The sequence below is a fragment of the Cygnus olor genome, chromosome 12 (genome assembly GCF_009769625.2).
Source record: "Cygnus olor isolate bCygOlo1 chromosome 12, bCygOlo1.pri.v2, whole genome shotgun sequence".
Taxonomy (NCBI): Eukaryota; Metazoa; Chordata; class Aves; order Anseriformes; family Anatidae; genus Cygnus; species Cygnus olor.
The window spans coordinates 12,434,689-12,461,279 of NC_049180.1; the positions used below are offsets into that span (position 1 = coordinate 12,434,689).

At 52.0% G+C, this 26,591-nt stretch overlaps 3 protein-coding genes and 1 long non-coding RNA gene across 13 annotated transcripts in view; 2 read left to right on the forward strand and 2 right to left on the reverse strand.

The window, feature by feature from the left end:
- Window positions 1–141: 141 nt before the first annotated feature.
- On the reverse strand, window positions 142–6,128 carry LOC121077002 (C-type lectin domain family 18 member A-like). 2 transcript variants are annotated; one of them, XM_040571746.1, is made up of 13 exons: window positions 5,997–6,128; window positions 4,771–5,020; window positions 4,112–4,203; window positions 3,183–3,407; window positions 3,003–3,100; window positions 2,454–2,575; window positions 2,258–2,365; window positions 1,545–1,637; window positions 1,376–1,482; window positions 1,111–1,240; window positions 893–989; window positions 708–799; window positions 142–589 (listed from the first exon to the last, which is right to left on the reverse strand). In XM_040571746.1, exons 2-13 carry the CDS (start codon window positions 4,877–4,879, stop codon window positions 552–554), a joined length of 1,311 nt encoding a protein of 436 aa, XP_040427680.1. In that variant the 5' UTR covers window positions 4,880–5,020; window positions 5,997–6,128; the 3' UTR covers window positions 142–551. The 2 variants fall into 2 exon arrangements, with proteins under 2 accessions (XP_040427680.1, XP_040427681.1); XM_040571747.1 differs by lacking the exon at window positions 5,997–6,128 and having other exon boundaries at window positions 3,183–3,293; window positions 4,771–4,961.
- A 190-nt stretch (window positions 6,129–6,318) lies between these two features.
- Window positions 6,319–9,909, forward strand: LOC121077001 (fibulin-7-like). 2 transcript variants are annotated; one of them, XM_040571745.1, is made up of 9 exons: window positions 6,319–6,433; window positions 6,688–6,785; window positions 7,098–7,254; window positions 7,397–7,567; window positions 7,768–7,893; window positions 8,045–8,167; window positions 8,242–8,379; window positions 8,486–8,624; window positions 9,405–9,909. In XM_040571745.1, the coding sequence occupies exons 2-9, from the start codon at window positions 6,717–6,719 to the stop codon at window positions 9,763–9,765; spliced, it is 1,284 nt and encodes a 427-aa protein (XP_040427679.1). In that variant the 5' UTR covers window positions 6,319–6,433; window positions 6,688–6,716; the 3' UTR covers window positions 9,766–9,909. The 2 variants fall into 2 exon arrangements, with proteins under 2 accessions (XP_040427679.1, XP_040427678.1); XM_040571744.1 differs by lacking the exon at window positions 6,319–6,433 and having other exon boundaries at window positions 6,468–6,785.
- On the reverse strand, window positions 9,650–10,933 carry LOC121077005. The gene is made up of 3 exons (XR_005823861.1): window positions 10,401–10,933; window positions 9,869–10,188; window positions 9,650–9,768 (listed from the first exon to the last, which is right to left on the reverse strand). It is a non-coding gene; the product is annotated as an uncharacterized LOC121077005 (long non-coding RNA).
- Window positions 10,934–26,591, forward strand: part of ZDHHC1 (zinc finger DHHC-type containing 1) — a 29,455-nt gene continuing 13,797 nt past the window's right edge. Inside the window, exons 1-7 of one of the 8 annotated variants that reach the window (XM_040571739.1) lie at window positions 13,376–13,395; window positions 19,487–19,736; window positions 21,972–22,088; window positions 22,417–22,561; window positions 23,184–23,285; window positions 24,080–24,204; window positions 24,546–24,704. In XM_040571739.1, the coding sequence (XP_040427673.1) occupies window positions 22,073–22,088; window positions 22,417–22,561; window positions 23,184–23,285; window positions 24,080–24,204; window positions 24,546–24,704 (547 nt within the window). In that variant the 5' untranslated portion in view covers window positions 13,376–13,395; window positions 19,487–19,736; window positions 21,972–22,072. Of the gene's footprint in view, window positions 11,284–12,841; window positions 13,396–19,486; window positions 19,737–21,971; window positions 22,089–22,385; window positions 22,562–23,183; window positions 23,286–24,079; window positions 24,205–24,545; window positions 24,705–26,591 lie in introns of those variants that run through there. The other 7 variants (XM_040571742.1, XM_040571737.1, XM_040571735.1 and 4 more) reach the window with 7 other exon arrangements.

The window sequence follows — 26,591 nt, forward strand, 5'->3', positions numbered from 1 at the left end:
CGTGTCCCCGCCACGGCCGCTGGGACCCGCTGGGGACACTGAGCAGGAGCCAAGTGTGAGCCCCCGGGTGCAGCGGGAGGCAGCGTGGGCAGGATGGGGGCCGTGGCCGAGACAAAAAGGACAAGGAGACAAAAAGGCTCTTCCGAATGGAGAGAGGTCTTTGTTATCCACCCGGCTGGTGGCAGGGGACCCGCAGCGCCAGGCTGGTGGCTTCGTGGCGACGCCCGTGTCCTGCTGCAGGCGGCCACACGCGGAGCCCGGCCCTCACCCCAAGCCACGCCAAGGTGTGTGTCACCCAAAGGCCCCGCTCGGCTCCTCGCTGGACACAGCCCGGCCACCAGTTTAAGCTGTCCCAGGCTGGGCGTCTTTTTGCCCTGGTGGTTGTCGACAGAGGAAGGCGAGGAGCAGATGACACCACATCTGGGATGCTGATGCACAGCGTGCGCCCTTCTCGGCCGGTCCCAGAGCCACGCTTGTCCCCTGTCCCCGTCCCCAGCTGGTGCTGGAGATGCCCGCACGGTGGGCAGGGGGCACAGCCCGGGGCTGCCTGCTCAAGGGTCCTGCTGCCACTGGGAAATGTGCTCCTGGGCTGCAATGGGAAATGGAGTCAGCGTTCCCCACTGCCCTGAAAGTGGCACCTCCATCGGGATGCTCCCGGCCACACAAACGGGACAGAGGAGACCCAGGGGCTGCGGCCACGCGCTCACCGAACTGGCAGAGGTACCGGTTCCGGGTCTTGCAGCGCTGGTCGTTCCAGTTGAAAGCGGCTGATGCCTGCATCTCCACGCAGTTCCCGAACCTGTGCGGGAGAGGAGAGGGACAGAGTGGCGGCACCGATGTCACCACATCTCCCGTGGGAGTTGGAGGGGCTGGATCACCGGTGGGCACCTACCCCTGGTTGTCCGGCTGCCCAAAAGCAAAGCTGGTGAAGGTAGAAGGCTCGCCCGTGTCCCAGCGGAACGAAGCCTTGGATGTCTTGTAGGTGAGACCTGGGGGGAGCCAGCGGGGTGGGATGTCCATTAGAGGGGTTAGAGGGGTGGGATGTCCATTAGACAGGTGGGATGTCCAGCAGGGGGGTGGGACGTCCAGCAGAACCCCAGCAGGACTCACCAATCCAGAAGTTACGGGTCTTGAAGTCGGTGTCCGTCACCCTGTTGCTGCTCTCCAGGCGGCTGAGGAAGAAGGCCAGGATGTCCTGCACCTTCTGGTTGCTGACTTGGGCCAGCATGGCCCCTTTCTCCTGGAGGGAAGCCACGGAGGCAGCGGGCGGCTCAGACCTGCACCTCTGCGTCCCAGCACAGGCTTGGGGTCCACATGTGACCACCGTAGACTGAGCCATGGGGCTTTGGGACATTTTAGGAGGGACGGGGCTCACCTGGCACTTGGCCTTGGCTCCGTAGTACGTGTCGGCCTCGGGGGACACCATGAAGCAGTCGCCATCGATCGTCACGTCACAGGTGTGGAAGGGGAACCGGACCCTGGCTGCAGGCACAGGTCAGCGGCACCGGGGACACCCCCCCGGCCTAGGGGCAGCCCCCACTCACCACCGCACTCAGCACCGCCGTAGCCAGCATCGCAGAGGCAGGAGCACTCCTCCTGCCTGAACTTCCCGTGGAGGCACCGCACGCTGCACCGCACTGGCAAAAAGGCACAGAATGAGGTCGCCGCGGAGCAGCCAGCCCCAGAACCATCCTCCCTTGCCCGTGTGCTGCACGAGCTGCGTGCATGTGTTGAGCTGAGCTTGCACACGCACATGCTGCACTACTGCGCACACACACAGCAAGCAGGCTATGGGCACTGCACAGACCATGCACACACATGCACAGCAGCAAACATGCACATGCACACATTGCAACGAGGCATGCTCTGCGCCAACCGTGCCTGCACTGCGCCAGCTGTGCACACACGTGTACTGCACCAACCATACCTATGCATGCACCGCACCGACCATGGACACGTGCGCACTGCATCATGCACTTGCATGCACTGCACCAACCGCTCACACGCAGCACCAGCCATGCACACGCATGTGCTGCAACAAGCATGCACACAGGGAACCATGTGTGCACACCGTGTGCTAACGTTGCACACGCACGCCCCGCGCGCTGCAACCGGCCATGCGCACACATGCACCGCTCACTCCCGAGCACCGCACTCACCCCACGCACACACTGAGCACACGTGTGTGCACTGCTCACACGCCTGCCTTGTGCTGCCGACATCCAGCTCATCCTCGTCCACGCCAGCAGGCGCTCACCTTGGCAGTAGCGTCCCGTGTAGCCAGGGGGACAATGGCACCGGCAGGTGCTGACGTTGAGGTGCCCGCCGTTCCTGCAGCTCATGCGGCACGGGTTCCTGGGGACCTCTGAGTGGGCACACGGGAGGCACGCGGCGCTCAGGGGCTGGGCACAGCCGGGCAGGGGCCGCTGTCGGGGGTGTGCGCAGGGACTCACCGCAGAGCCCGCCGCCGTGGTCCCAGGACTTGAAGCAGCCGGAGAGGCCGGCGGTGCAGAGCGAGCACCAGGGCCCGCGCTGGTAGGGGGTGATGGGCGCCCCGGACAGCTCCCAGTTGCCCCTGCCCAGGGAGGCAGCTGGGGGCGGGGCCACAACAAGCCCCGCCCCACGGCCACACCCACAACCGGGCGGCCCCGCCCACTCGACCCAAGCCACACCCCCCTCTTGGAGTGAGAGCACCCACAGTGCCAAGCCACGCCTACTTCTGGGGGCAAGGCCCCGCCCACACTGCCTCCGCCCCGCCTCTAAAACACAAAGCCCCGCCCACACTACATGCCCCGCCCCCTATCGACACAAAAGCCCCCGCCCACCCCACCCAGACCCCGCCCACCACCACAGCTGGCCCTATCCCACCCCACCCTTCCCTTCCCCACCCTCCCACCCAGGCCCCTCCCACCCCCAGGCCCCTCCCACAACGGCCACGCCCACCCCAGGCCCCGCCCACCATAGCCCCCGCCCCTCTCCAGGCTCCGCCCCCGGCCCCTTACCCCGGCCAGTAGGCGCAGGCGAAGGCCTGGCTGCGGCCCCGGCTCCCGGCGCAGAGCTGCCTGCCGCAGCCCACCCGCCCCGACGTCGCCCACACCAGCTGAAGGAGAGGCGCCGCCGTCACACGCTGGCACCCCCGGCCGCCCGCCCGCCCGCCCACCCGCCCTCACGCCTCGCCCCACCTGCGTGTAATGGCGGCAGGTGGCGTTGCCGGCGCAGCGCGCCGCCCCGTAGTCGTAGCGGCGGCCCTCGGCGAACCAGCGCTCCAGCAGCTCGACGAAGCCCCCGGCGCCCTCCGGGAGCAGGGTCTCGCTCCAGCCCAGCTGTGGGGCCGGTGGGGGAGCGGGGGCTGCCAGGCAGCCGGCCACCCGCGCCACCGCCAGCTGCGCCAGCTCCTCGCTCCACTCCTGCTGGGACAGCGGGCTGGGGGCGCTGGTGGTGGGGGGGGGCATCGTGGAGGCACCCGGGGGATGATGGGGGACCAGCGGGGGGTGTTGGACAACCACCAGGAGGTGACTGGGGACCACCAGGAGATGTTGGGCAACTATCGGGAGATGACTGGGGACCACCAAGAGGTGACCGGGGACCAGGGGATGACTGGGGACCACTGGGGGATGTTGGGCAACCATCAGGAGATGACTGGGGACCACCAGGACATGACCGACCACCAGGGGATGATTGGGGACTACCAGGAGGTGACTGGGGACCACCAGGGGACGTTGAACAACCAAGAGGTGACTGGGGACCACCAGGAGTTGTTGGAAAACCACAAGGATGTGATTGGGGACCATCACAGCCATTGGGGACCATGGCTGATCACCAGGGGATGACTGGGGACCTCCAGGGGATGACTGGGGACCACCAGGGGATGTTGGGCAACCACCAAGAGGTGATTGGGGACCATCAGGAGGTGACTGGGAACAAGCAGTGGATGTTTGGTGACTTGGGCACCACCAGGAGCTGATTGGGGACCACCAGATGATGGGCAACCACCAGGAGATGTCGAGCAAGCATCAGGGGACATCAGAGGACCATCACGTGACATTGGGGACCCCGAGGGACCAGCCCTTGGTGTGCGCTGGGCTGGCAGAGTCAGAGCTGGGGCACTCACCAGCTTCTGCATGTTGGCAGCGGGCGGCTGCACTTTGCTCCTCAGCTTGTTGTGCAGCGAGAGCACCAGGAAGGTCTCCTTCGTGCTGAGAGCTGCGGAGGGTGAGGGGTGGCCGGGGGCTGGGGCCGGGGGCCGAGCGGGTGCCCCCGCCGCGGCCAGTCCCGTGCGGCAGCCGGGGATACGGGGAAGGCGCCCGGGTCTCCATGGAGACCGGAGGGGAGCGAAGGAAGCGCTTTTGGGCAGGAGCACAAAGGGGGCAGGGGCCGGGCAGGGGGAGGCGAGACCACCGGGAATGCGCCCGGTCCCCAGATGGCATGGGGGTGTCCGGCTCCGCGCTGCCTCCCTCTGGGATGGACCTGTTGCCATCCCCGAGCCCCCATCACTGTGCATGGGTCACCACCACCAGCCCCACACCCCCATCACCAGCCCCATGTTCCTATTACCAGCCCCATGTCCCCACCACCAGCCCCGTGTCCCCACCACCAGCCCCATGTCCCCATCACCACACCAGACCCCTGCCCTCCTGGGGAGCACCTGGTTAGGGACAGGGGCTAGGGTACATCCATCCCGTCCCCTTGGGGATGATGCTCAGGGCTCCCCAAGCTGCCCCCCCAAGCCCTGCCATGGGCAGTGGCCCCCCTGTTCCCTCTCCCTATTACCTCGGGGCCCCGGAGCCAGCGGGGACAGCTTCTCCGTCTCGCCCACCCTCCAGGCCAGGCAGGCCAGCAGCACCAGGAGCCAGCCGGCCGGACCCCTGCCGTCCTCCATGCCCCGCAGCCGCTCTCACAGAAGGGAAGATTTGGGAGGGAAGGGAGGATTTGGGGAGGGACGAGCTGGTCTTGCGTGCCTGTGTGTCTGCTTCCAAGATTTGATCCTATTCAGGACTTCAGACAGGCACTGCTGGTCAGCCTGAACAAAAGGTTGACGGGTGAGTAATAGCTCTGTCAAAACAGACGCGGGCGGTGGAGACAGCTCAGGGGCCCCTCCGCCGAGCACATGGGGTGGATGCAAACGGGGGGCTCGGTCCCAGCCCCGCCACCGTGCTGGGGACAGGACGGGCAGAAAAGACAGGATGCCATGGGCTGGGGGACGGCGGCATCGCCCCCCCCAACCCCACTGCTTGCTTTCTTCCTGCCCCATGAATTAAACATGCCGGGGAGGTAATGCACACCACCAGGGAGGGAGCCGTGGGCACGAAGCCAAATTCCCGCTCCGGCGAGCTGGGCAGCGTGGATACGGGGTGGGCAGCAGCGGGAGAGATGCTTGGGGTTGAACAGGGGGCTCTGCTGCGGGGGCTCTGCCCCAGCTTGGGGGGACCCCTTGGTACAGGGAAATGTCTGAGCCCCATCACAGTGAGCCCCCAAAAGCAAGGGGCTAACGCAGCCCATTGGTGCCCTGCACAGCCACTGCACACATCCAGTGCTGACACCCCCACCAGCAGCGTCAGCCAGCTCGGGGTGTGGGGAGGGTCCGAGCCCCCCACAGCCCAGCCCGGAGACCAGCCCATGTCCCCCATGCTGCTGCCGCAGTTCTTGCTCCCCTTTCGTCCTGGCTCCTGCAGTGAGGGGTGATGCTGGAGCTCCATGTCCCAGCCTGATGGCACCTTCCTGGGCTTCCAGCCTCAGGGGTGGCCAGGGGACAGTCACCCACTGCCATTCCCCCTCCTCTGGGGTCAAGTGAGGCCAGTCCTTCCCATGCGGGACAGTCTGGGAGCATCCCAACCCTAACCCTGACCCTGACATTAACCCACACCCTGATGTTGATGCCGACCCTAATGCTAACCCAACCCCAGCCTGCAGTGAAGCCCGGCTCCCCCCTCTGCCCTGATGCAGACCCCGAAGCCACCCCTTGTCCCAGGAGCCTTCCCCGTGCCTGTCAAACACACCGGATCGGCCTCATCCTGCACACCCCTGTGCGCTTTGTGCACCGGTAGCGCTGCGAGCGCCGTGACAGCCACCGCCTGGCCCCGGCCGGCCCATGTGAGCGGCAGCACGCCGTGTCCGCAGGGAAAGCCGGCATCTGCTGCCCGTGTGACATGAAAGGCCCCAAACCCTCTGATCTGCAGAGAGGGAAGGGAGAGGCCAGCGCGGGTGCCAAGAGGAAACTTTCCTACGGCTTGGGCAGGGGAAAAACCAACAAACACTCAGGCACGCGCACACGCGCCAAGGATAAATCCCAGCGAGCGGAGGAGCGCGCGAGCAGGAGCGCGAGGCTGCGAGAGAGCGACCAAAAGGGGTCGAGCTGGGCTGGGTGCGTGGGGCACATCCCTCCTCCCGGAGCCCCCGAAACCTGGCCAGGTCCCTCCGTGGGAGAGCCCAGCAGGTCTGTGGGTGAGGTGGCCTTGGGGTGATGCCACATGGCAGTGGCGGTGCCATGCCAACGCGGGGGGGGTGTCTGCGGGACCCACGGGGGTGCTTGGAGGTGTCCAGGGCGGTGGTGGGGGTCTCTCAGTGCTGCACTGGTGGTGTGGCCGCAGGAGTACGGGATGGCCTGGACCGGGGAGGGGACCTCGGTCCTCCCTTGGTGGCCCCGGGGGAGCGGGGCAGGACCGGACTGCTGGCATCTCGTCCTTGCAGCCTGCGTGGCAGCAGCCAGCCCCACCGCGATGCTGCTCATCCTGCTGCCAGCCTGGGTGGCCCTGTGCGTCCTGCAGCTGCCCCTCGGCAGCACCCAGGTAAGGACCCTGCACCCAAGATGGGCACAGACACGTCACCTGTGGGGCTGCCCTGGGCCATGGGGGTGGTTTGGGGGCTCAGCCCCTGCTGGGGAGGATGCTAGACCCACCCGGGGTGTTCCCTCAGCACCAGGGTAGGGCCAGGCAGAGGGGCTGGGGTTGGAGCAGGTGCAGAAGCAAAGACAGACCCCGCAGTAGGATGGGGAGAGATGAGCTCAGAGCATCCCAACCGTCCCCAAGTACTGCCCGCTTGCATGGGAGGGGACACAGTGCAGCCCAGCGGGTGACGGGGAGAACCTTGTCTTCACCCAGGAGTGCCTGAGCCATCAGCAGTTGCTCAGCACCGTGCGGCAGATGCAGAAGCTGCTGTCGGTGCAGGAGGCTGCCCACCTCCAGGGCACGCGCAGCCTCAGGAAGCAGCTCTCGGCGCTGCAGAGCCGCGTCCAGAGGCTGGCCGGCAAGCGCAACGGTAACGCCCGGCATCCCCACAGCACTGGATCAGTCCCCAGCGAGAAGCTTGTGGAAGGATCCCAAGCTCTGAGCCAGGGACTGGGGCTGGCTCCAGCCTGGTGATGTCCCATCCTCACCCATGTCCGTCTGTCTGTCCACAGAGACCTGTCCGCAGCTGGCAGTGCCCGCAAACGGGCGGAAGCTGGGCCGGAGCGTGCGGGTGGGCCACGACGTTCACTTCGTCTGCGACGCTGGTTTTCGGCTGGTGGGCTCGGAGACACGCACCTGCCGGCGCGACCGCACGTGGGGCGGCACCCAGCCCTTCTGCAGAAGTGAAGTGGCGCGGGCTCGGGGACAGCTCCTCCATCGCTCTGCTCCCGGCCACAGGACTGCACAGGGAGCAGCCCAGAGGCCACCGCGATGGGCACCGGGGCTGTGTCCCAGCGGGGCCGGGTGGCAGGAAGGGGCAGGGATCGGCTTCCCCAGTTCCCCAGCCCTGGTCTCGTGGTATTTATGAGCTCCTTCTCCCCAGGTATTGATGACTGTTCCAGCAACCCATGTGCAAACGGTGGGACCTGCGTGGATGGCAACCAGAGCTACACGTGCCTGTGCCCACGGGGCTGGTCGGGAACCAGCTGCCAGAGCCCCGTCTATGCCTGTAGGTGCCCTCAGACCCATCCTGAGCTCGACAGGGGCTCAAATTAGGGCTGCCCTGTACATCCCCAGGGCGGAGGAGGATGGGATGCTCACGGGGCCATGCTGTGCCCATCCCATCCTTCCCTGGTGGTGACACCACATCCTCCCCACAGACTGGGTGACGCTGAGCAACTCCTCCTTCAGCCGCCAGCCCCGTTGTGCCGAGGGCCACCCGGGCTCACGGCACTGCAGCTGCGACGCCGGCTTCCAGATGCGAGCTGGAGGCGTGTGCCAAGGTATGGGGGAAGAGGAGGGATAAGGTTCGTCGGGGACAGGCCGCCCCACATCCATCCCCGCTTGTGCCCCGCAGATGTCGATGAGTGCCAGCTTTTCCAACCCAGCCCTCAGACCCGGCTGTGCCTACACGACTGCCTCAACCTACCGGGCTCCTACCGCTGCCTCTGCCCCCAGGGGTACATGCTCCATGCTGACCGCAACACCTGCGAGGGTAAGATCCAGGACAACAAGCATCCTGTGCTCACCGTGGCAAAGGGCATCCTGCACAGCCAGGAGGTGTGGGGCCGGCCCCGTTCACCTCCTTTTTGCCACCGCAGACGTGGACGAGTGCACCAGGAGCCAGCACAACTGCACCCACGGTGAGCTTTGCATCAACACCTTCGGGGGCCACCGCTGCGTGCGCCCCAAGTGCCCCCCGCCACGCCACAACACCAGTTATGTCAAGACATCCAGCTTGTGAGTACCGTGCGTGGCGTGGGCTGCATTGCACCCTCTTAAAGGAGGAGATGGGCCCTACATGTGCCCAGAGAATCATATCATAGCACCCAGGGAGCAAGCAAGGAGAGTGCTGGCAGAAAATTGTCACACAGGGAGTGCTTGGCACGCTCCAGGATGACTCTTGCCAAAGGCTTTGAGATGCCAGTGGTTGGGGGCGTGGGCAGGAGCACCCAAATACAAGGTGGCTTTATCCAGGCGCTGCACAGTGCTCAGGGCTCCAGCCAGAGCAAAGCACCTCTGTCTGGGAGTTGTGCTCCAGGCTGGCTTCACTGGAGCATTAATCAAATGCCAGCAGCGCTGGTGCCCAGGACTCCGGGGGGAACTACGCCATTTCCCCTCCTCTGTACGTTCGTGCAGTGCCTCTGGCTGCAATCCATCATGCAAACAGCCCCCCGGTCCTGCTCGCGAGACTGAATTGCTTTGTGCGCGGCTGCCAAGCACAGCCGGCCCCTTTGGCTCCTTCCCCCTCGCCTGGCACAGCTCTTGCAGCACCCCAGGCAGAGCAGAATCCCTGCACCAGGCTGCCGATCTGCCTCCAGATCCCATGCCCAGCCCAGGGACGCAGCTTTGAGGCTGGACCTCCTTGGATGTGGCTTCCTTGTGTTGCTCCACCACAGGACATGAGGCTGGAGGTGCTCAGAGTGGTTGAAAGGCTGCCATAAGCTTGTTTGCAAGCAGGCAGCTCCCAAGTGCTGCCAACCACGGTGCTGAGTTGTGGTACCTCTTGTCTCCTGGCAGCCAGTGCGAGAGGAACCCCTGCCCCATGGACAGCCGAGCCTGCCGCCTGGCTGCCACCTCCATCTCCTTCCACTACCTGCCTCTCCAGGCCAACCACAGTGTGCCCCGCGTCCTCTTCAAAATGTCCACCACCCGCTTCGTGGGCGACAGCTTGCGCTTCGCCATCATGGGTGGCCGTGGCCAGGGCGTCTTCGCTGTGCGGCGCTCCGACCGACAGACGGGAGAGCTGGTGCTCACCAGCCCGGTGGTGGGGCCAGCCACGTTGGAGGTGGAGCTGGAGATGAGCGAGTTCTCCCGCAAGGTGCTGCTGGGCAAGCACATCTTCAAGGTCACAGCCTTTGTGTCCCCATATGAGTTCTGATCCCTGCTGGAGGCAGATGTGGGGCCAAGCCAGGGTCTGCCCTGCGGAGTGATGGAGCAGGTTCAGCTTGGTGACCTCCGTTCTTGTCCCATTAGAGACATACCAAGGAGTTGGATTCGGTGATCCTTGCGCATCCATTCCAACTCGGGATATTCTATGACATTCTCCAATCCCTCTCCCACAATGCTTGCTCATGGCTGCTGGGCAAAGCAACTGCAGAAGGCATCGTGCTCATTGCTAAGGCTGCAAGGAAAACCCCAGAGGCCATGATGGGGGTTACAGCAGGAGATGTGCATTGCAAGGGGACCAGGCTGTGCCAGCCCTCCTTACCTCCGCCACCGCAGCGCGCCAGCACGCGACAGGACATGGCAGAGCATGCAGACCGCACATGCCATGCAGGTCTGGCTCCTTGCGCCTTGTAACCTCTGATAAAATAAAAACAGCTGTAGGAAGGATGTCCTCGTTCTGTGCTGAACACAATGTCCTGCTGCTCTCTGCCAGGGGGTCTGGCTCGTGCCCAGCCCCTTTGGCAGGTGCCAGACCCACAAGTGGTGTGGAGAGGGCAGCGGGGCTCCCAGCCGCGCAGGGCACGTGCCAGCTGGCTTCACCCCGCTATGGCTGTTCCTCCCCCCTACCTGCTGCCATGGGGAAGGCGATGGGTGGTGAAGGCAGAAGCGGTGCCAGGCTCTGCACCCCCTGCAGCCGTCCTCTGCGGGGTGAGGGCCGCGGCCGGCGGTCAAGGAGGTGGTGAGGGCCTGTGGGGACAACGGGCGAGGGCAGCAGCCTCCAGCCGCGCCGGGCTGGCGCCCCTAACACAAAGCCGCCCCTGTGCACAGCCCACGGGCAGCTCATAAAGACCTCCTTGTGCTCCGGGCCGGCCGGGCACCCGCTTGCTAGCACCTGAGGGCCGCTGCTGGGGCTCGGCACGGGAGAAGCCTCCCCAGATGCTGGCTGGGCTGAGGCGGTGGAGGTGGAGGCCACAGGACCACGCGGGAGGCCCGTCCACCGGCCTCACCCCTCAGGCGCAGACCCTGGGGAGCCTTGTTTTTTGTGAAAACATGGCCAAATCTCCTGAAAACACCTCATGGCCGGCTCAGGGAGGTGTAAGGAGCCAAGCAGCAGCACTGCAGCGCAACGCGCCCAGCGCCGCTTGGCGCCTGCGCCCCGCCGTAGACCGGCCATTGCCATGGCGACGGGCCCAGCGGCCTGAGCCCGCCAAGGCGCTGGGAGCTGCTGCCCGTCCCCGGGCATGAGGCGGGTGCCGGGCCACCCGGAGCCGCCTCCGCGGGGAGAAGGTGAGGAGCGGGCAGTGGTGGAGGCCCCCAGCGTGGCTGCTTGGGACTCCGCAGGAGCCCTCGTCTCCTCTCTCTGCCTCCTCCGAGGCCCTGGGCCTCGCCGCTCGCTGCGTGCCTTGTCCGTCCCCGCGTCCACCCGCTCAGGGACTGCGAACAGAGAAACCTGCAGCCTCCGAGTTAATAACCAGCATCAAATACGTGGCCTCTCCTCAGCGGCGACCGAGTAAGCCCCCAGTGTGCCCTTGCACCCTACTGTCATTGTTCAGCATTCTCTGTGGAAAGGAAATGCGAGGGGCTGGGGAGGGAGAGGCTGTATCCTGCAGCCTCCTCACTTAACAGTGGTTTTCGTCACTGTCAGCGGATAATCAGTGCATAACCGCAGGAGAAACCTTCGAGTAGTGAGGGAAGGCCAAGAGGAACACTGGTCTGTCTCTTCTGAGGGCAGCGTCACACAGCTGTCTTCTGGGTTTCTGGAAAGTGTGTTAGGAATCAGTTGTGGGGCGACTGTAGTCTTACGAACAGTTTAGCTAGGAAGTAGTTTACACTAGCTTTAGGCACAGTTCTGTGAAAACTTCTCTCTGTAGAACCGTACAGAAATACTAGATGACTTTAAAAACACCCGATGTTATAAAACAGTCTCAGGAAAGCCTTGCAGCAAAGCAAGGCTTCCAGAGTCTGTGTGGAACTGGCTCTGCGGCCAGGCTTTTTTTTAGGAGAAAGGAGAAACCTGGGAATTTTCTCGAGTAATCTGAGCAGTTTTTGTAACAGGTAGCTCAGAGTGAAATGCAAGCAAGTTTTGAACAACCTTAATGAGAAAAATATTGAATTATTAATAACTTTGTCGTAACTGATGAGTCAGTGGCCATGTAGAAATTTGAACTATGAATGTAGGCAGACATCGCTAATTTCTTCAAAGTTTGTTTGTTTTTTCCCAAACTGGTTGCTCATAAGATTGTGCTGATGAGCATAAATTATATTATTTTATATTCTTACTCCTACTTCTTTATCACTTGACCCCAGTAGTCATCTTTGCTTGGACTGATGGTACAGTTGGTGTACCAAAGTCTGAACCATTTTGCTTGCTCTTTCAGCACATTGGCATGTTTGCTGTCTTCCAGCCCTTTGGAATTTTTCTGGTACTGGAACTGTTATCAAAAACAACATGAGTGAGCCAGAGACCTCCTCCTCATCATCTTTCAGCACACTCGTGCAAAGGGACTAGCTGAAAGCAGAGAAACCCAACTCTCTGCTGTCCCAGGGAATGAAGAACTGATGTATTTCTTTTACCAAGGCAGGTTTTGTTAAAGGTTCACCCTGGCTCAGTGGCAAGCAAAGAGCAACAACTAACAATCCAACACAAATTGAAATAGCATCTGAGCTTGTAGCTGTTGTGCAAACACATAAACACCAAGAACCTTCCAGTTATGGTTCCAGTATGAGTTATGCTTTGTAACTCATCTTTGCAGTTAAATCTTGCTCGCTCGAGCTGGCAGTCCAGGCGTTGTAGGACAGCTAAATAGTTTGGCAGTTTACTGCATGGATGTCCTGCATATGTGTGAGAAACTAAGTTGTGTTTTTGCAGTAGAGAACTAATTTTCTGTATTCCAAGGTAGTTGTGTAGCCATAATAAGGAGAAATACTAAGTAGATAAGTGAAGAGTAGAAGGCCTCACTGTTCCAAAATAAGGTAGAAGCTTAAGAAAAACAGGATGAGCAGTGTGGGAACAGTAAAACAAAGATCACAGGTTCTCAAAACATAAGAAAGGGAAAAAAAAAGAAAAAGGAGAAATTAAAGGGTTGAAAAAAAAAAGAAAAATTGTACGTATATGGTATAGAGGAGCGTCAAGTAGCTTGTGAACCTGTAGTGCTCAGCCAATGAGGAAACAGGGGAGGTGATCAGGCGTCGGGTAATAGGGAATAAAAGGTTACGATTTGTTTACTATAATGCGCTCCCAACTGGCAGGACGCCTGCCCTTGCAATCGCGAATAAAATAGCTTCACAGAAGATCCTGTCTGAAGAAAATTATTTGAGATTTTTCTCACAATCTGGGGGCTCGTCTGGGATCTTGTCACCTGCCGAAGATTTCTTGCCACCACAGACAGGAAGGTGCACCCTGCTGATTTCAGCGATCCTGTCGGGGGTGGTGGGTCATCTTGGTACGGCCGGCAAAGGACTGAGACTGTTAATCTGAAGACAGGCTCTGCGAAGCTCTGGGGAGAAGGGAGGCCAGCTCTGACATACACAGACACAGCCCAGACATAGTCCAGCCCGGATCGGGTACAGGCACAGGGTTTACTACTGATAACCTGGACTGGGAAGCCGTGCACGGACCAAGGTAAGGGAAACTTTACCGTATCTTGCCTCGGGTTGGGTTCAGGGAGACTCCTGTGTGGAGTGTGAATGAGACACGCTTTAAGTGCAAAGCGAGTGTGGAGTCCCGATCTGCGAGGTTCTGTAGTCCTGCGAGGGGACGAACAAAGTCCCCTCGGCTGGAGAGGGACGAAGTAAAGGAGAGACAAGCAAGAGTCTCGGTGGCTTGGGCCCTTAGGTGTACGGTACCCTGAGCATGGTGAAGTGAGGTGCTTGGCAGTACACCCCACCTCTGTCCTCATCCTAGGTGAAGGTGTGTGGTACCCTGTGCGTGGTAAAGTCCACAGCAGCACGTCAGGAAGAGATGGGGAATAAGGGTTCCAAGAGTCAGCAGGGTGGGGATGGAGACCCCAGGACTGTGCCTAAAGATAGCCCTTTGGAGAGAATAAGGATTTGGAAAAACAACCCAAAAACTAGGGAAAAAGATTTAATATATATATATATTTAAAAATGGTTAAATATTGTGTAATTGTCTGGCCTAAAAAGCCAATAAAAGGAACTTCAGTATTTTGGCCAAAATACGGGTCTGATGAAAATTCAGGCTTGAAATTTATATGTAAACAATAAGACTCCTTTTTTGGAGGAGGAATTAAGTTATGCTCCCTATAATCCTAATATTGCACCTGAGGCAGCGGCAGCTGCTCCAGGAGGGGAGACAGGGACTGCAGTTGATGCTGTCCCTGGAGAAGTCGCGCCGGGGAGTGTGGAACAGCAGGAGCGAAGGTCCCGGCGGGACCGTGCAGGGCTGATGCAGGGTCGGTGCCACTCCCCCCTTACCAGCAGAGAGGTTAGGAGTTTTAAGAAGGAAATGAAGTCTTTAACTGAGGGCCTAGCAGAACAGTCAAATCCATTTCTAAGGCCTAATTTTTATTCCTGGGAGGGAAATGTCAATCTTGAGTATGTTATTCACTGGAGAAGAATGTTTAGGGGGGGGAATGATTCGGCAGGCAGCTATGCAAGAATGGGAAAGAACTAACACCCTCCCCCTGGACCGAGAGTAATTCCAATAGAGCAGAAACGTTCGCTTATCCAACTGAAATAATAACAACCCACAACATAGAAATCATGAGAGACTCAGGGTCAGAATGAGAAAGTACTCAGGGAATGAATCCTGAGGACCTGGTAGCCCAAGGGCTCTTTGAAGTTCATTTTGTGATTAAAGCCTGGCCAGATACACAGAAAAAGCTCCAGAAGGTGGGAGGATGGAGTGAACAGTGTAGGTAGTATGAAGGTGTACACCAGGAGGGGAGATGAGAAGGAAAAGCAGAGAGCGAAACAAATGGTATTCACAGCATACTGGGTAGAGAGGCAGAGGGGGAGATAGAGAGCCGAGGATGGAAAGGAGAGGAAGAGAGATAAAGGAAGGACAGACAAGGAAAGCTACCTGTGTTGCAGCCTAAATCCTAGCAGGGACAGGCTTTGAGAAGATGTTTTAAGCGTGGCCAGACCAGCCACTTCAAATAGGAGTATCCGGAGTGGAAGGAGGAGGAGAGATTGCTGTTACAAATTCAGAATAGGGGAGCTGGGGCTTCTCAGAAAGCTAGCTCCCTGATAAATGAAAAAGTGTACCTCATGGGCTCCTGCACTGACCTTGGCGTCTGCAGGGAGGTTTCTCACTCCTCGCTCTCCCAGCTGCTGTTGTGCAGCATTTTTTTTTTCCTTTTCTTGGATGTGCTCTCACAGAGGCACAAACTGCATTGCTCGTGGCTTGGCTCTGGACAGCGGTGGGCCCTTTTGGAGCCGGCTGAAACTGGCCCTTATCTAACATTGGGCAGCTGCTGGATTCTTCTCACAGGGACCACTGCTGCAGCCCCCTCCGCTATCAGAACCTTGCCATGTGAACCCAATACACTGAGGCAGCAAGGTCATTACTGGCCTGTAAAGTATCAAGGCTTAAATTAACTAATCAAACCCTAAATGTGATGGGGGTAGAAGGGACTGGGATAACAGTACCACTTTTTGGGGACACCAAGCTGAGACTAGGGATAGAATGATCACTGGGCAATTATTGTATGCACCTGAGGCAGGGACTGAGTTGTCGGGAGAGGATTTGATAATGAAATTGGTCATTCAAATAGTAAATTGTTAGGCTAGAATAATGGTGTTATTAATGGGGTGCTCTCAGATCCTGAGAGCAAAGATATATTTGCCTTTGAGTGGAAAGACTCTGAAATGGGGCGGAAGCAGTAATACAGATGGACAATTTTACCTCAGGGGTTTACAGGGCCACCAATTTATTTGGGCAAGTTCTAGAACAAATTTTGGAGTAATTCCAACCTCCAAAGGATGTGTTACTGTTACAATATGTGGATGATCTTTTATTGTCAGGACAGGAGAAAACAGCTGTGAAGGAAGCCACTGAGAAGCTATTCAACTTTCTGGGAAAACAGGGCTTGAAAGTATTGGAAAATAAATTAAAATTAGTAGAAAGAGAAGTCAAATATTTAGGGCATCTAGTGTGAAGAATAAGAGGCATCTAGAGTGAAGAATAAATTCAGAGAGGATTCAGGGAATTGTTGAGCTACCCCTACTCAAAACTAAAAAGAACTAAAAAGTTTTAAGAGAAAGAAGTATTTAAGGAATTAGGAGTCACAAAGTCCAAAGGAAAATAGATACTCCCTGATGGGAGAGAAATGCTGAATAAAGTGCTAATGAGGCAAATATTAACTGTTTTACATCAAAAGGGTCATTGGGGAATTCAAGCAATGTGTGACGCTGTGCTATGGAAATATTTATGTGTAAGAATATATATACTCTGGCTGAACAAGTATGCAGGAGTTGTGTAGTATGTCAAAAGGTAAATAGGAAAATTATCCGCTGTCAGCCCAAAGGGAGGCGAGAACCAGGAGTTCAACACTTCCAAAATGTACAGGTAGATTTTACAGAAGTCTTTAGAGTAGGTAGATTTAAATACATATTAGTCTTGGTAGATCATTTGTCAGGGTGGATGGAAGCTTTCCCTTCAGTATCTGCTACTGTGAACATAGTAACTAAAGTAATTCTGGAACAAATAACTCCCAGGTATGGAATTGTTGAAAATACTGACTCTGATCAAGGAAATCTCTTTATGTCAGAAATATTGCAAGGGCTAATGTGGACTCTAGCAATTAAGTGGAAATTTCACACTCCTTGGCATCCTTCCTCTTTTGGAAGGGTGGAGCGGATCAGACAGTAAAGAAGCCATTGACTAAGTTCTGGAAACTCAGCTTTCCCAAACGAAGTGCTTACCTTGGGCACTTCTCCGAATTCAAACTGCACCAAGAAAAGATGTGGGAGTTTCACCATATGAAATATTATTTGGATTGCTGTACATGGACAAAGAGAATGAATTACCTCAATTTGAGACAAAAGATGCTTTTCTTAAGAACTATATGCTCGGGCTGTCGTCCTCTTTGTTGTCTCTCAGGACCCGTGGATTATTAGCTCAAACCCCACCCTTGGAAGTCCTGATCCTTCCATTCCGAGCAGGAGGTTGGGTTCTGATGCTAACATGGAGAGAATTGAAACTGCAACCTGAGTGGGATGGACTGTTCCAAGTGCTCCTGACTACTGAGACAGCAGTAAGAACAGCTGAGAAAGGGTGGACTCATACCTGGGTAAAAGCATCAGTTAACCCTGATACCTGAGAGACTGCATTAGCAAAGACTTTTAAGGTTAAAACTGTTAAAGCTATCTATTGTAAACCTTTAACTTCTCCTTAGAAGAATTCTTAATGAATTAATGAGAACACAGAATTGGAGTGTTTCTAGGGAACACTCCCTGGAAGTGGGAGAAAAGGGGGGGGTATTTAATCCCCACCGGAAGAATCCTTATTAGTCTGTGATTTTTTATTGTTTTTCTTAATTATTATTTCTTAATTATTATAGGGGTGTATATATTTAGAGAGAAATGATGTATTTTAAGTTTATGTTAGTAATACCTATTCTAAATGGATTAGTGATAGGATGGAGGGAAAAATCAGCATTTCCAATTAATCCAGAACATCTCTTGAGTTTTATCTCGAAATAATTGTTGGATTTGCACCCAGGTGCCTGGAAAGATTGAAAAGACCTTGTCCCTGATTGCTATTTCCAGCAGCAACTGTGTCTGGATTCTCTAGATTTCTAAAAATGACAGATCATACACAGTCCTGGGAAGGAATAGATTTTGAAGTTGAGCTCTCTACACATAATACTGGCTACAATATACTGTGTTATCAAAGGTGCCTTTTAAACAACATTGATAGAAAACTCAGGGGGCAATATTACTGACCCTGGGTGTGGAAGTACCCATGAAATAGGGAATAATCCATATTGTACTGAATATGGTAGCCACGGGAATGCTAATATACATAATGCACACCAGATACAACATGAGAATCCTGTAACCGGATGGTCTGTCCCGAATGGCAAGGAGTGGTACTGGCTATGTAGCAATAAAGCCAGGAAGGTGTTGCCCCTAGAATGGAAGGGAGTTTGCACCCTGGAGGCAATAATTCCAAATGTAACTATTATTGAAGACCCACAAAGCCAAATCCCCTTGAGACCACACGCAGAATTTAGTGGGCTCTAGATAATTCTCTAGTAAAATTCTCTAGCATTTCACAGCTTTGCAAGGTGGTTTTTACCTTGGTTAGAGGTGAGTGAATTAGAAAAAGCTATTTTAAATATCTCAGCTATAATTGAAGAACTAGAAAATAAGTTAGATAACTTTGCAAAAATAGTACTCTAGAATCAAATAGTATTAGATTTATTAATAACCTCATAAGGAGGAGCATGCACTGTAATTAATTCTAGTTGCTGTATATATGTAGACCAAATGGGACGAATTTGACTGATCTCAAAAATATTTGGAAAAAAAAAAACAAAACAAAAAAACAATATCCTACATAGAGTAGATCAAGATGACACTTCCTGAGGACTTAAAAAATTTGGGAGAAACTAACTTCGTGGTTACCTGAATAGAATTGGCTCAAACAACTATTTGTTGGTATTGTAATAATAATAACATTGTATATCTGTCATCTCCCGTGACATCCAAAGAAGAATATTGCACCTTAATGTTGGAAAAACTCAAGAGTGTGGAGCTCACAAGTTCTCAAAACATAAGAAAGGGAAAAAAAAAAGGAAAAAGGAGAAATTAAAGGGTTGAAAAAAAAATTGTACATATATGGTGTAGAGGAGCGTCGAGTAGCTTGTGAACCTGTAGTACTCAGCCAATGAGGAAACAGGGGAGGTGATCAGGTGTCAGGTAATAGGGAATAAAAGTTTATGATTTGTTTACTATAATGCGCTCCTAATTGGCAGGACGCCTGCCATTGCAATCATGAATAAAATAGCTTCACAGAAGATCCTGTCTGAAGAAAATTATTTGAGATTTTTCTCACATATGTAACCTTCTGTGTTTTTTCTTCTAGCAACAGCTGGCTTTATAGTTGTGTTGTGAGCAATTCCTGCTCCTTTTCCCCTTTTTGTTCACTTTTTTTTTTTTTTTTAAGTTACTAGTCTTTTCACTTCCTTTGTTGCTGACAAAGGGGTCTCTGTTTTCTTGGGTGCTGTGTAGCGCTAAAGTTGCGATTCCAGACCGTGTCCTCCAGTGGGGGTATTGGCTTTCACTGTACTTCTTGTCACTAGCTGAAAGGAATATATGGCATACATGAGACAGGTGAAAGCATGTGTTTTGCCATCACCTGTAAAGCAGCTTTGTGAAATGAACACATCCCCCAAACAGATCATATCATACTCCGTCTCCAGACTGCCACCCTATGCTCTTTTTACTTGATTTTGGTCTGGATCCATCAAAAGACTGGCAAAACCTGCAAGTTTCCCTTAGCTAAAAGTTTGAGGTATTGTTGTTTCTTGCAGCTATTAGCACTTGCTTTTAGAGTGTGTAATTGTTTTTCCCCTTTTGTCACTATAGATTATTAATCCTCATTGCAGAGAGAAATCTTTCCTCAGATGCATTATCTTGGTCTCTTGGACTTTCTGTCCATTCTCTTGGAGCATATCTCCAGGAGCAGGGCTCAGTAACCATATTTTTATATCACATATTTTGTTTCCCCTTTTTTATTTCTGTAGATGAATATCTGCAATAAGCCTCCTAATAAGACAGCTCCAGAGAATTTCGGTGAAGCTGTTCCTGAGGTGCAGGTCCAACGTGCTCGAAGGAATGGCTGGAGCTGGCCTCTGCACCCTTTCCAGATTATTGCCTGGTTGCTGTACCTCTTCTTTGCACTGGTTGGCTTTGGAATCCTCGTTCCTCTCCTGCCCCTCCACTGGCTGCCCGCTGGCTATATCGTATCCTTTGGTCAAGAGGAGAGCATGAACTGTAATAAACTATCAACAGTTTGTTGTTTTTGTTTTGTTTTTTTTTAATATAAAAATGTTGTTAGATAGCATATAAAGCATAGGAGAAGCAGCTGAGCCAGAATCTTGATCTTTTGTCTCTAAAAAACACATATTTTGAGATCCACTCTGTCCCTCCACTTAGGTAGATCACTAACATTCTACTTGTCTCCTTCATCACTCTTTCACTATCTTTGCCTCCAAAGCTCTTCTGCTGTCTACTCCTGCCTATGCATCTCCTTTGCCTTATATTTTTCTACAAGTGTGCTGCAGCGTTTGAGGGAAGTCATAGGGAAAAGAAAAGCCCCCAAACATCCTTGCCATGATGAGCTGCCTCATTTTCCTGTGCTGACTGAATGAGTCTTGAAAGGCAGCTTTATAAGTGTATGATCTTATGGTGTGGTTCCTTGTGATAACAAGCAGTTGATCTTTTCCCAGAAGCCTCTTCCTCTCCTCTGTAGGAAAGCTGTGAGTGAAATACAAGGTGGTGTAGAGTGACCATAGGAGGAGAGGTCTATCATCTATCTATTTCTTCCAAATGCAGGCAGTATCTGATGCTGGGGTGCTCATACTGTCAAGGCATCTTCTTCTGTGCCCAGCCTGAGCACGCTTTCCTCCTCCTGTCCTCTTCCCCACCTCCCATCACGTTTCTCCCACTCCCCAGCAAGGCCGTGGGATGGAGCAGAGCTGGCTGCAGGGTCTGGGGCTGTGTGCCTCCAGAAGGGGCTGTGCTGGAGTGTGGGGTCCTGTGCTGGGGAGCAATCCTAATGCACTCAGTGCCACCTTGTACTGTCACCTGCACCAAGGAAGGCACCTCCTCAAGGCCAGGCCCTGGCTCCTAGTGGATTTGATTGTCTGGAAAGTTGCAGACTAGAAGAAGGAGTCCTGAGATTTGAATTTATTGCTAACCAAGCTGGTGAGGGATTGTAATTTGTGTGTATCTGTGTGGTTTTGTCATTTCTCCCGTAGCATATTTCCTGGTGAAAAGAAAATTGACAAAGTGGCTCAGTGAGATTAAAGTCAGGAAGTCTGACCTATCTTACGAAATGTCAAACAAAGCCAAAGCAGATTTATGCATGTACATATATATGTACACACATTTTGATGTATTTAGGACTTCCTGTTGTCAAGGGTCAAATTAGAATGAAATTAAACAGGCGCCATTTTTGCTTTTTGGCAAAAAAAAAAAAAATCTTGCTAGGTTAATCTCTGGCAATTTGTATAAAGATTACTCCAGATGTGTCAGTCTTTCTGTGGCAGAAACCAAAGGGAATGTTTAACATTGTTCTGTAACTGGAAACAAGAAAATCCTTTAGTAGCAGCCTATTTTATTTTTTATTTTAGTAGCAGCCTTTCATATTTAAAGCTTTCTCAGCAGAACCAGATAACCCAGAAATATTACAGACAGAATCTTGGGAAGAGTTCTGAAAAGATGCTCCTGGGATATGCACTTACGCAATTTGTACATGTGGTATTCATATATTCATATGTCCATACAACCTTTGATATTATTGCGACTGATGCTTTTGCTTATAGTTTTACTTACACTTGCATGATTTAGGCATTATTAATATCCTTAGCTCACAGTTGTCTTACAACTGCCTATCTTACTGAAGTCCTTGGTATTATCAAGGCTTGAACTTCATAAATTTGTATGCCAAATACCTTCATAACTCAGTCGTTCTAACTCATCGGATTAATGTATCCCAAAGCTTTACTACCAGTTATTACAGCTCAAATGTCTCTCTCTCTCTCTTTTTATTTCCTTACAACACTTCTGTGTTTTCCATAGACTTTAATATGATCAATGATGTGTTTATATCTGGTTTTATAGCAAATAAACTGGAAGATTAATTGTTGCATGCATGCTCATCTATCACAGTATATTGAGGAGCAAACTCTGGAGCACAGTGGTTTTCCAGATACGTAAAGCTGCTGCTTTGTAGTCTTTCCAAATATTGGCAGTCACTTGAGGTTTGATCAAAAGTACTTCTAAAGCTTATTTGCTCTAACTTGCTACTGAGTTTGGAATTAAGAATCCAAACAGATAATAGTTGGAGAAACAAATGAGAAATTTTGGATATTCTCTGACTGTAAATTCTGTAGCACCCTACTTTAAAGGGGTGATCCTCTTGCTTGGGATTCAGACTAAAGAAAAGGAAAACAAGGTGATCGGTACTGGTTACTTGATGTGACTTTTTTTTCTCTTTTTTGGAAGTTTGGTCTTGTGAAGGGGCATGTGCACGGCCTTAACTGACTGTTCCTTTCCAAGGATTCTGTATGGACTAAGAAGTGTGGACCTATGCCAACAGCCTGCACATGGGGTCAGATTCTGGTAAGTAAAGGTAATTTTTAAAAACTCCTGTGCAAGGGAGGACATTTCTGTGAGGCAGAATAGTACATTATAAGGAGGGTTGTTCCTGTAGATTTAGTTTTCTTTTTGCAGAGGATATTTATTACCATGAGATAGGGAAACTTCTTTGTTAATAAAGCTCAGATTAATGTGCCATAGTCAGTTATATGGTAATTTCTAATTACAAGCCATATATTTCTCGTCTGTGTGGGCTTTGTGTATTAAGGATAAATATATATGCATTAAACCACTCATACAATCCTTAACTGTGTACTTCAGTGTCCAGGAGTGTGTTTTATCTATCATTTAGTTGTTCATCTTACTGCAGTCTCCATTGACCCTGCGGATGCAAATGTGCGAGAAAAAAACTATCTAGGGCCTCTGGCCACCTTCAATCGTAATCAACATGCACATGTCATTGAAAACCATCATTGCCATGTCTGTGATGTAAATGTGTAAGTATCTTCTCTTTTTCTTCTATTTATCTTTCTTCTTCACCATTACACTTCACCATAAGGCTCTTCTTATTGTTAGACTATAAGATTGAAATCGAGTCCCTGAAACCCTTAACTCTATAGTGCCAGTGAAACTTCTTCCTGTGGCAGGCTTCAGTTAGTTGAGTAGATGCTCACTGTCAAATGTGTGCATGGTTCAGTGTTTTATTTAATTGCTCTTGTGTTGTGTGGAGAGAACTATTCTGTTCTGTGTTACCTGGATGTTGGTGTTAGATCTGAGAAAAATATGTAACTTGTGTGTGTGTGCTAGATGCTAATTGGATAGCAAGAAATGCTTGGAGGGCAGACTTTAAGATCAAAATTTGTAGAATTGCTAAAGAGTTTGGGATCTCTAAATTAGAAATCACGCAATGCATTAAAAAGACAAACTTTGCAGCATCTGGGAATTTGGTCCAACAACGCCAATATGGCCAATATGTTTGGTAGTTTAAGTATTCCCTATATCATAGGTATTCTCATGACTACCAGGATCTCTACTGCTGTATGCCCCTGTACTTGTGTCACTGGGAAGGCATGGTAACCTGTTGGTGCTGCCACTCTAACACCACCCTTTCTTTGGCAGGAGTGCCAAATCAAAGCACTGTGGAACTTGCAATAAATGTGTGTGTGGCTTTGATCACCACTGCAAATGGCTCAACAACTGTGTGGGAGAGAGGAATTACTGGTAAGGGCCTGGCACTGTAACAAGAACACATCGCTGCTTAAGTAATATCCCCTTTCCAGGGATGCTCCTGCATCTCAGTGTAATCTGGACTGAGCCACTCAAAACCACTTTTCTTTCAGATCCCAGCTGCATAAAGTCAGTCATGAGAAAACCAGATCAAAAATGCAAGCATGACTATGGCATCCCAATAACCAGGGATAAAATTCCTACACATAGAATTTTGTAGTCAAGCTTTTACAAGTAAAAACAGAAAGCATGCTCTTATTATTTGGTATTAGAAAAAGCTTATGTGATGGTAACTGGCTGTCCTTAATGTTTGTGAGAACTGGAGTGGGAATAGAACCATGGTCATGCTGTTGTTCCCATCTCTGAAACAACATGAATCCAAACTGCCTGCTTTCTCTAAGAGATTTGCCAGTTGGCAGGAGTTACAGCAGCATACAGGTAACTCTAATCTAGGCCAGATTTAAGGTAAAGAATAAGGAAGCTATCACTGATTATTGCTTCTCAGCTAATTTTCCCACACTAGAACTGCATGGGAAGCAAAGAGTTATAACTGCTGATTGCCACGATACACTGCTGTTAGATTTTGTGCCGGGAGCTGTCTATCATAGGTATCCTTCATTGCCTTCTAACTAGAATTGCTCTAACGGGTCACAGTTTAGTCCCTCAGGGTAACAAATAAGACTCTTGCCCAGCATCTGTGAAAGTGCCACAGTAATCTGGGTTGTCTGTCCTTTGAATTGTATGTGTGATGTTATTGAAGCCACTCAGAGTTCTCACCTTTTTGGCAGGTTCTTTTTGAATAGTGTGCTGTCTGCCATTCTGGGCCTTGGGCTTCTGCTGCTCGTTGCTTGCTACGTCTTTGTGGAGTTCTTCATTAACCCCATGATGCTTCGCTCTGACCAGCACTACGAAGGTAACAGCAATGCTTCAGTGAAGCATCCTGTGAGTCAGTCAGCATATCTCAAGGGCCAGCTGCATGTGGGATTGGATTCCATGGGCTTTCCCACTGAGGAGGAGCTCCTGTTCCTTATTTCTTTCGTGTTATATTTGTACAGGAGCGTCTCTGTTCAGGTGATGCAATGTGTTTCCTTCCAGAGCCTACTAAGCCACTCTTCCTAAAGGCCTTGCAAATATAAAGTTTCTTAAGCCTCAAGTGCATAATGGACCTGCAGCCACTTCTGAGTATTTCCAGCTGTAAAGTCGAGTTAGAGATACCTGGACAATCTGCTGACCTCTCCTGTTTTTGATTTACAGTTCTAAAGAACCACACGGACGTCTGGTTTGTGTTTCTTCCTGCTGCTCCTGTTGAGACTGGGGCTCCAGCCATTTTGGTTCCAGCTGGGACTTTTATTCTACTGAGCCTAGTGACCGTGTTCCTGCTAGGCCACCTCTTGACCTTTCACATCTATCTTAGTAGGTATTATGTTCCTGTCATCTGCGTCCCCATTTCATTTTCTTCATTTTATATGAAGAATAAGTAGAATAGCTTCTACTATTTCTTCTATTTCTTTCATTTTCTTCATTTTAGCTTCTACTCATTCTGTGTGTTCACCTGTGTTACAACTATGCATACAACATGCAAGATTACCACTGAAGAGGTAAAAAGTTGGAGTTAATATTATACTTCTGATTTTCCCTAGAGGCCCTCTCTTACTGCAGTGTGCAGAAGTCCCATTAGATACTGCTTCCAAATTTCACTAGTTCACTCAAGTTTTTCTTTCACCAAGGGCAACTGAGAATCCATCAAGGAGAAAACACTCTACACATGCTTGACTTGGGATGAATCTCTTTCATCCTGTCTGTAAGACCTCAGATAAATGTTTTTGTTGTCTCCAAGATGCAAATTAACCTCATAGATATCTGTAGAATAACCCTATGCAGCCCAGAGCGTGCATTTGGCCTAAATGTACCATCTCATCTCTGACTGTTTTCTTCTAGGGATAGTGAGAAGCCTATCTGTTTAGAAGCAGATGGCTTCGGTCTAGAGACCTATCTAGAGGCTTTTTGTGTCTTTGAAAAGGGTGGAGTGGAGCCAGTGAAATACCTTTTCCCACTTTAGTGAGATTCCCCAGGAGCATCTTGAAGTCATTACCTCAGAAAGCTCTAATAAGGCCACCTCCCATCAGTACCATTTCCTTCATTCAGGGCTGAATCATAGAAATCATACAAAAACTTAGAATCCAGATAAACTTAGAGTTCACTTGCTGAACTACATCAGTGGCCATTTCCAGAATGTCTTGGATAGTGATTGGACAGTTGCTGGTAAGTCCTAGATATTAAAGGATGGCATCTTGAGTACAAGGCTTCTTGAATGGAAGAAAAAAAATAATAAAAGTAACTAAATTGTTCTTGGCTAATATAGTAATGAAAGACTTTATACATAAATGTGTAGGATTTTATATAGTCCACATGAAGTTTATCCAGATCATATTCATCTGGTTTGCTGATTAATGTTGCATCCCAGGTGGTTCTGTGTAATGCCAATTTCATGCTGTAGGACTTGCTAAAGCACAATGTGATGTGAGCAAGGTGCACTCCCATGTGCTTTGCCATTCTGTAAAACCAGCTTAGATCTTCTGTGCTTGGTACTGACCCCAAACTGCAAGCACCTGGGCGAATGGCGGAGAGGCCGGGTGAGATGGAGTGGTTAATTCCAGCTCCATGCCAGTAATGGCAGATTCAATTGTCTCCACTGGCTTCTGAGGGTTTTCACTGATCCCCTGTGCTTCTGTAGTATGAGAGGTCCTGTTTCTCTGTTACCCAAGAGAAGTGGCAATGGTATTGGCCTAATTTTCTAATGGGAAGTCCAACTTCCAGATCAGGTCCCACTATGGAAGTTGTGCTGTACTGACACGAAATGACTTGTGGAACTCAGAGGGAGAACTTTTCAGAAAGGCTCCACGTTAGATCTCCTACTTGTTGCTCCTGATGGATAGAAGGGATAGTTTTGCCTGGAAGTACGAATGGGCATCAAAAACTTTTTTTCAGTCATCGTGTGAAGTGAAGACCATGCTATTTGTCTGCCTTACGTAAATTGTGATGAGAGAAGATCTCGCACTTGCAGAAGTCAGTGGTGTGAAAACTAGGGGAGAAGGGATGTGTGAGAAGAGAAGACTGCTTACAGACAATTCTTGGGTGGATTCTTAGGTTGTCCATTAACGGTGATGCAGGTGTGAACACAAATTAAGCCAGCACAAATCAGCGCAGTTCCAGATTTGGTCACAGTCCACAGTTTTGCTTTCTTGGTGCAATTAAAAGTTGACTTGACTTGGTTAATGGTGTGATGCCTGGAGATTTCAA

Bases quoted from the DNA above. Each gene is read 5' to 3' on its own strand.
- LOC121077002 (XM_040571746.1), bottom strand. From the start codon at position 4,879: ATGGAGGACGGCAGGGGTCCGGCCGGCTGGCTCCTGGTGCTGCTGGCC. The intron at 4,204-4,770 runs GTAATAGGGAGA...CACCCTCCGCAG, and splicing joins GCTGGCTCCGGGGCCCCGAG to CTCTCAGCACGAAGGAGACC. The intron at 2,366-2,453 runs GTGAGTCCCTGC...GTGCCCACTCAG, and splicing joins CCACGGCGGCGGGCTCTGCG to AGGTCCCCAGGAACCCGTGC.
- LOC121077001 (XM_040571744.1), top strand. From the start codon at position 6,468: ATGGCAGTGGCGGTGCCATGCCAACGCGGGGGGGGTGTCTGCGGGACC. The intron at 7,568-7,767 runs GTGAAGTGGCGC...CCTTCTCCCCAG, and splicing joins CACCCAGCCCTTCTGCAGAA to GTATTGATGACTGTTCCAGC. The intron at 8,380-8,485 runs GTAAGATCCAGG...TTGCCACCGCAG, and splicing joins TGACCGCAACACCTGCGAGG to ACGTGGACGAGTGCACCAGG.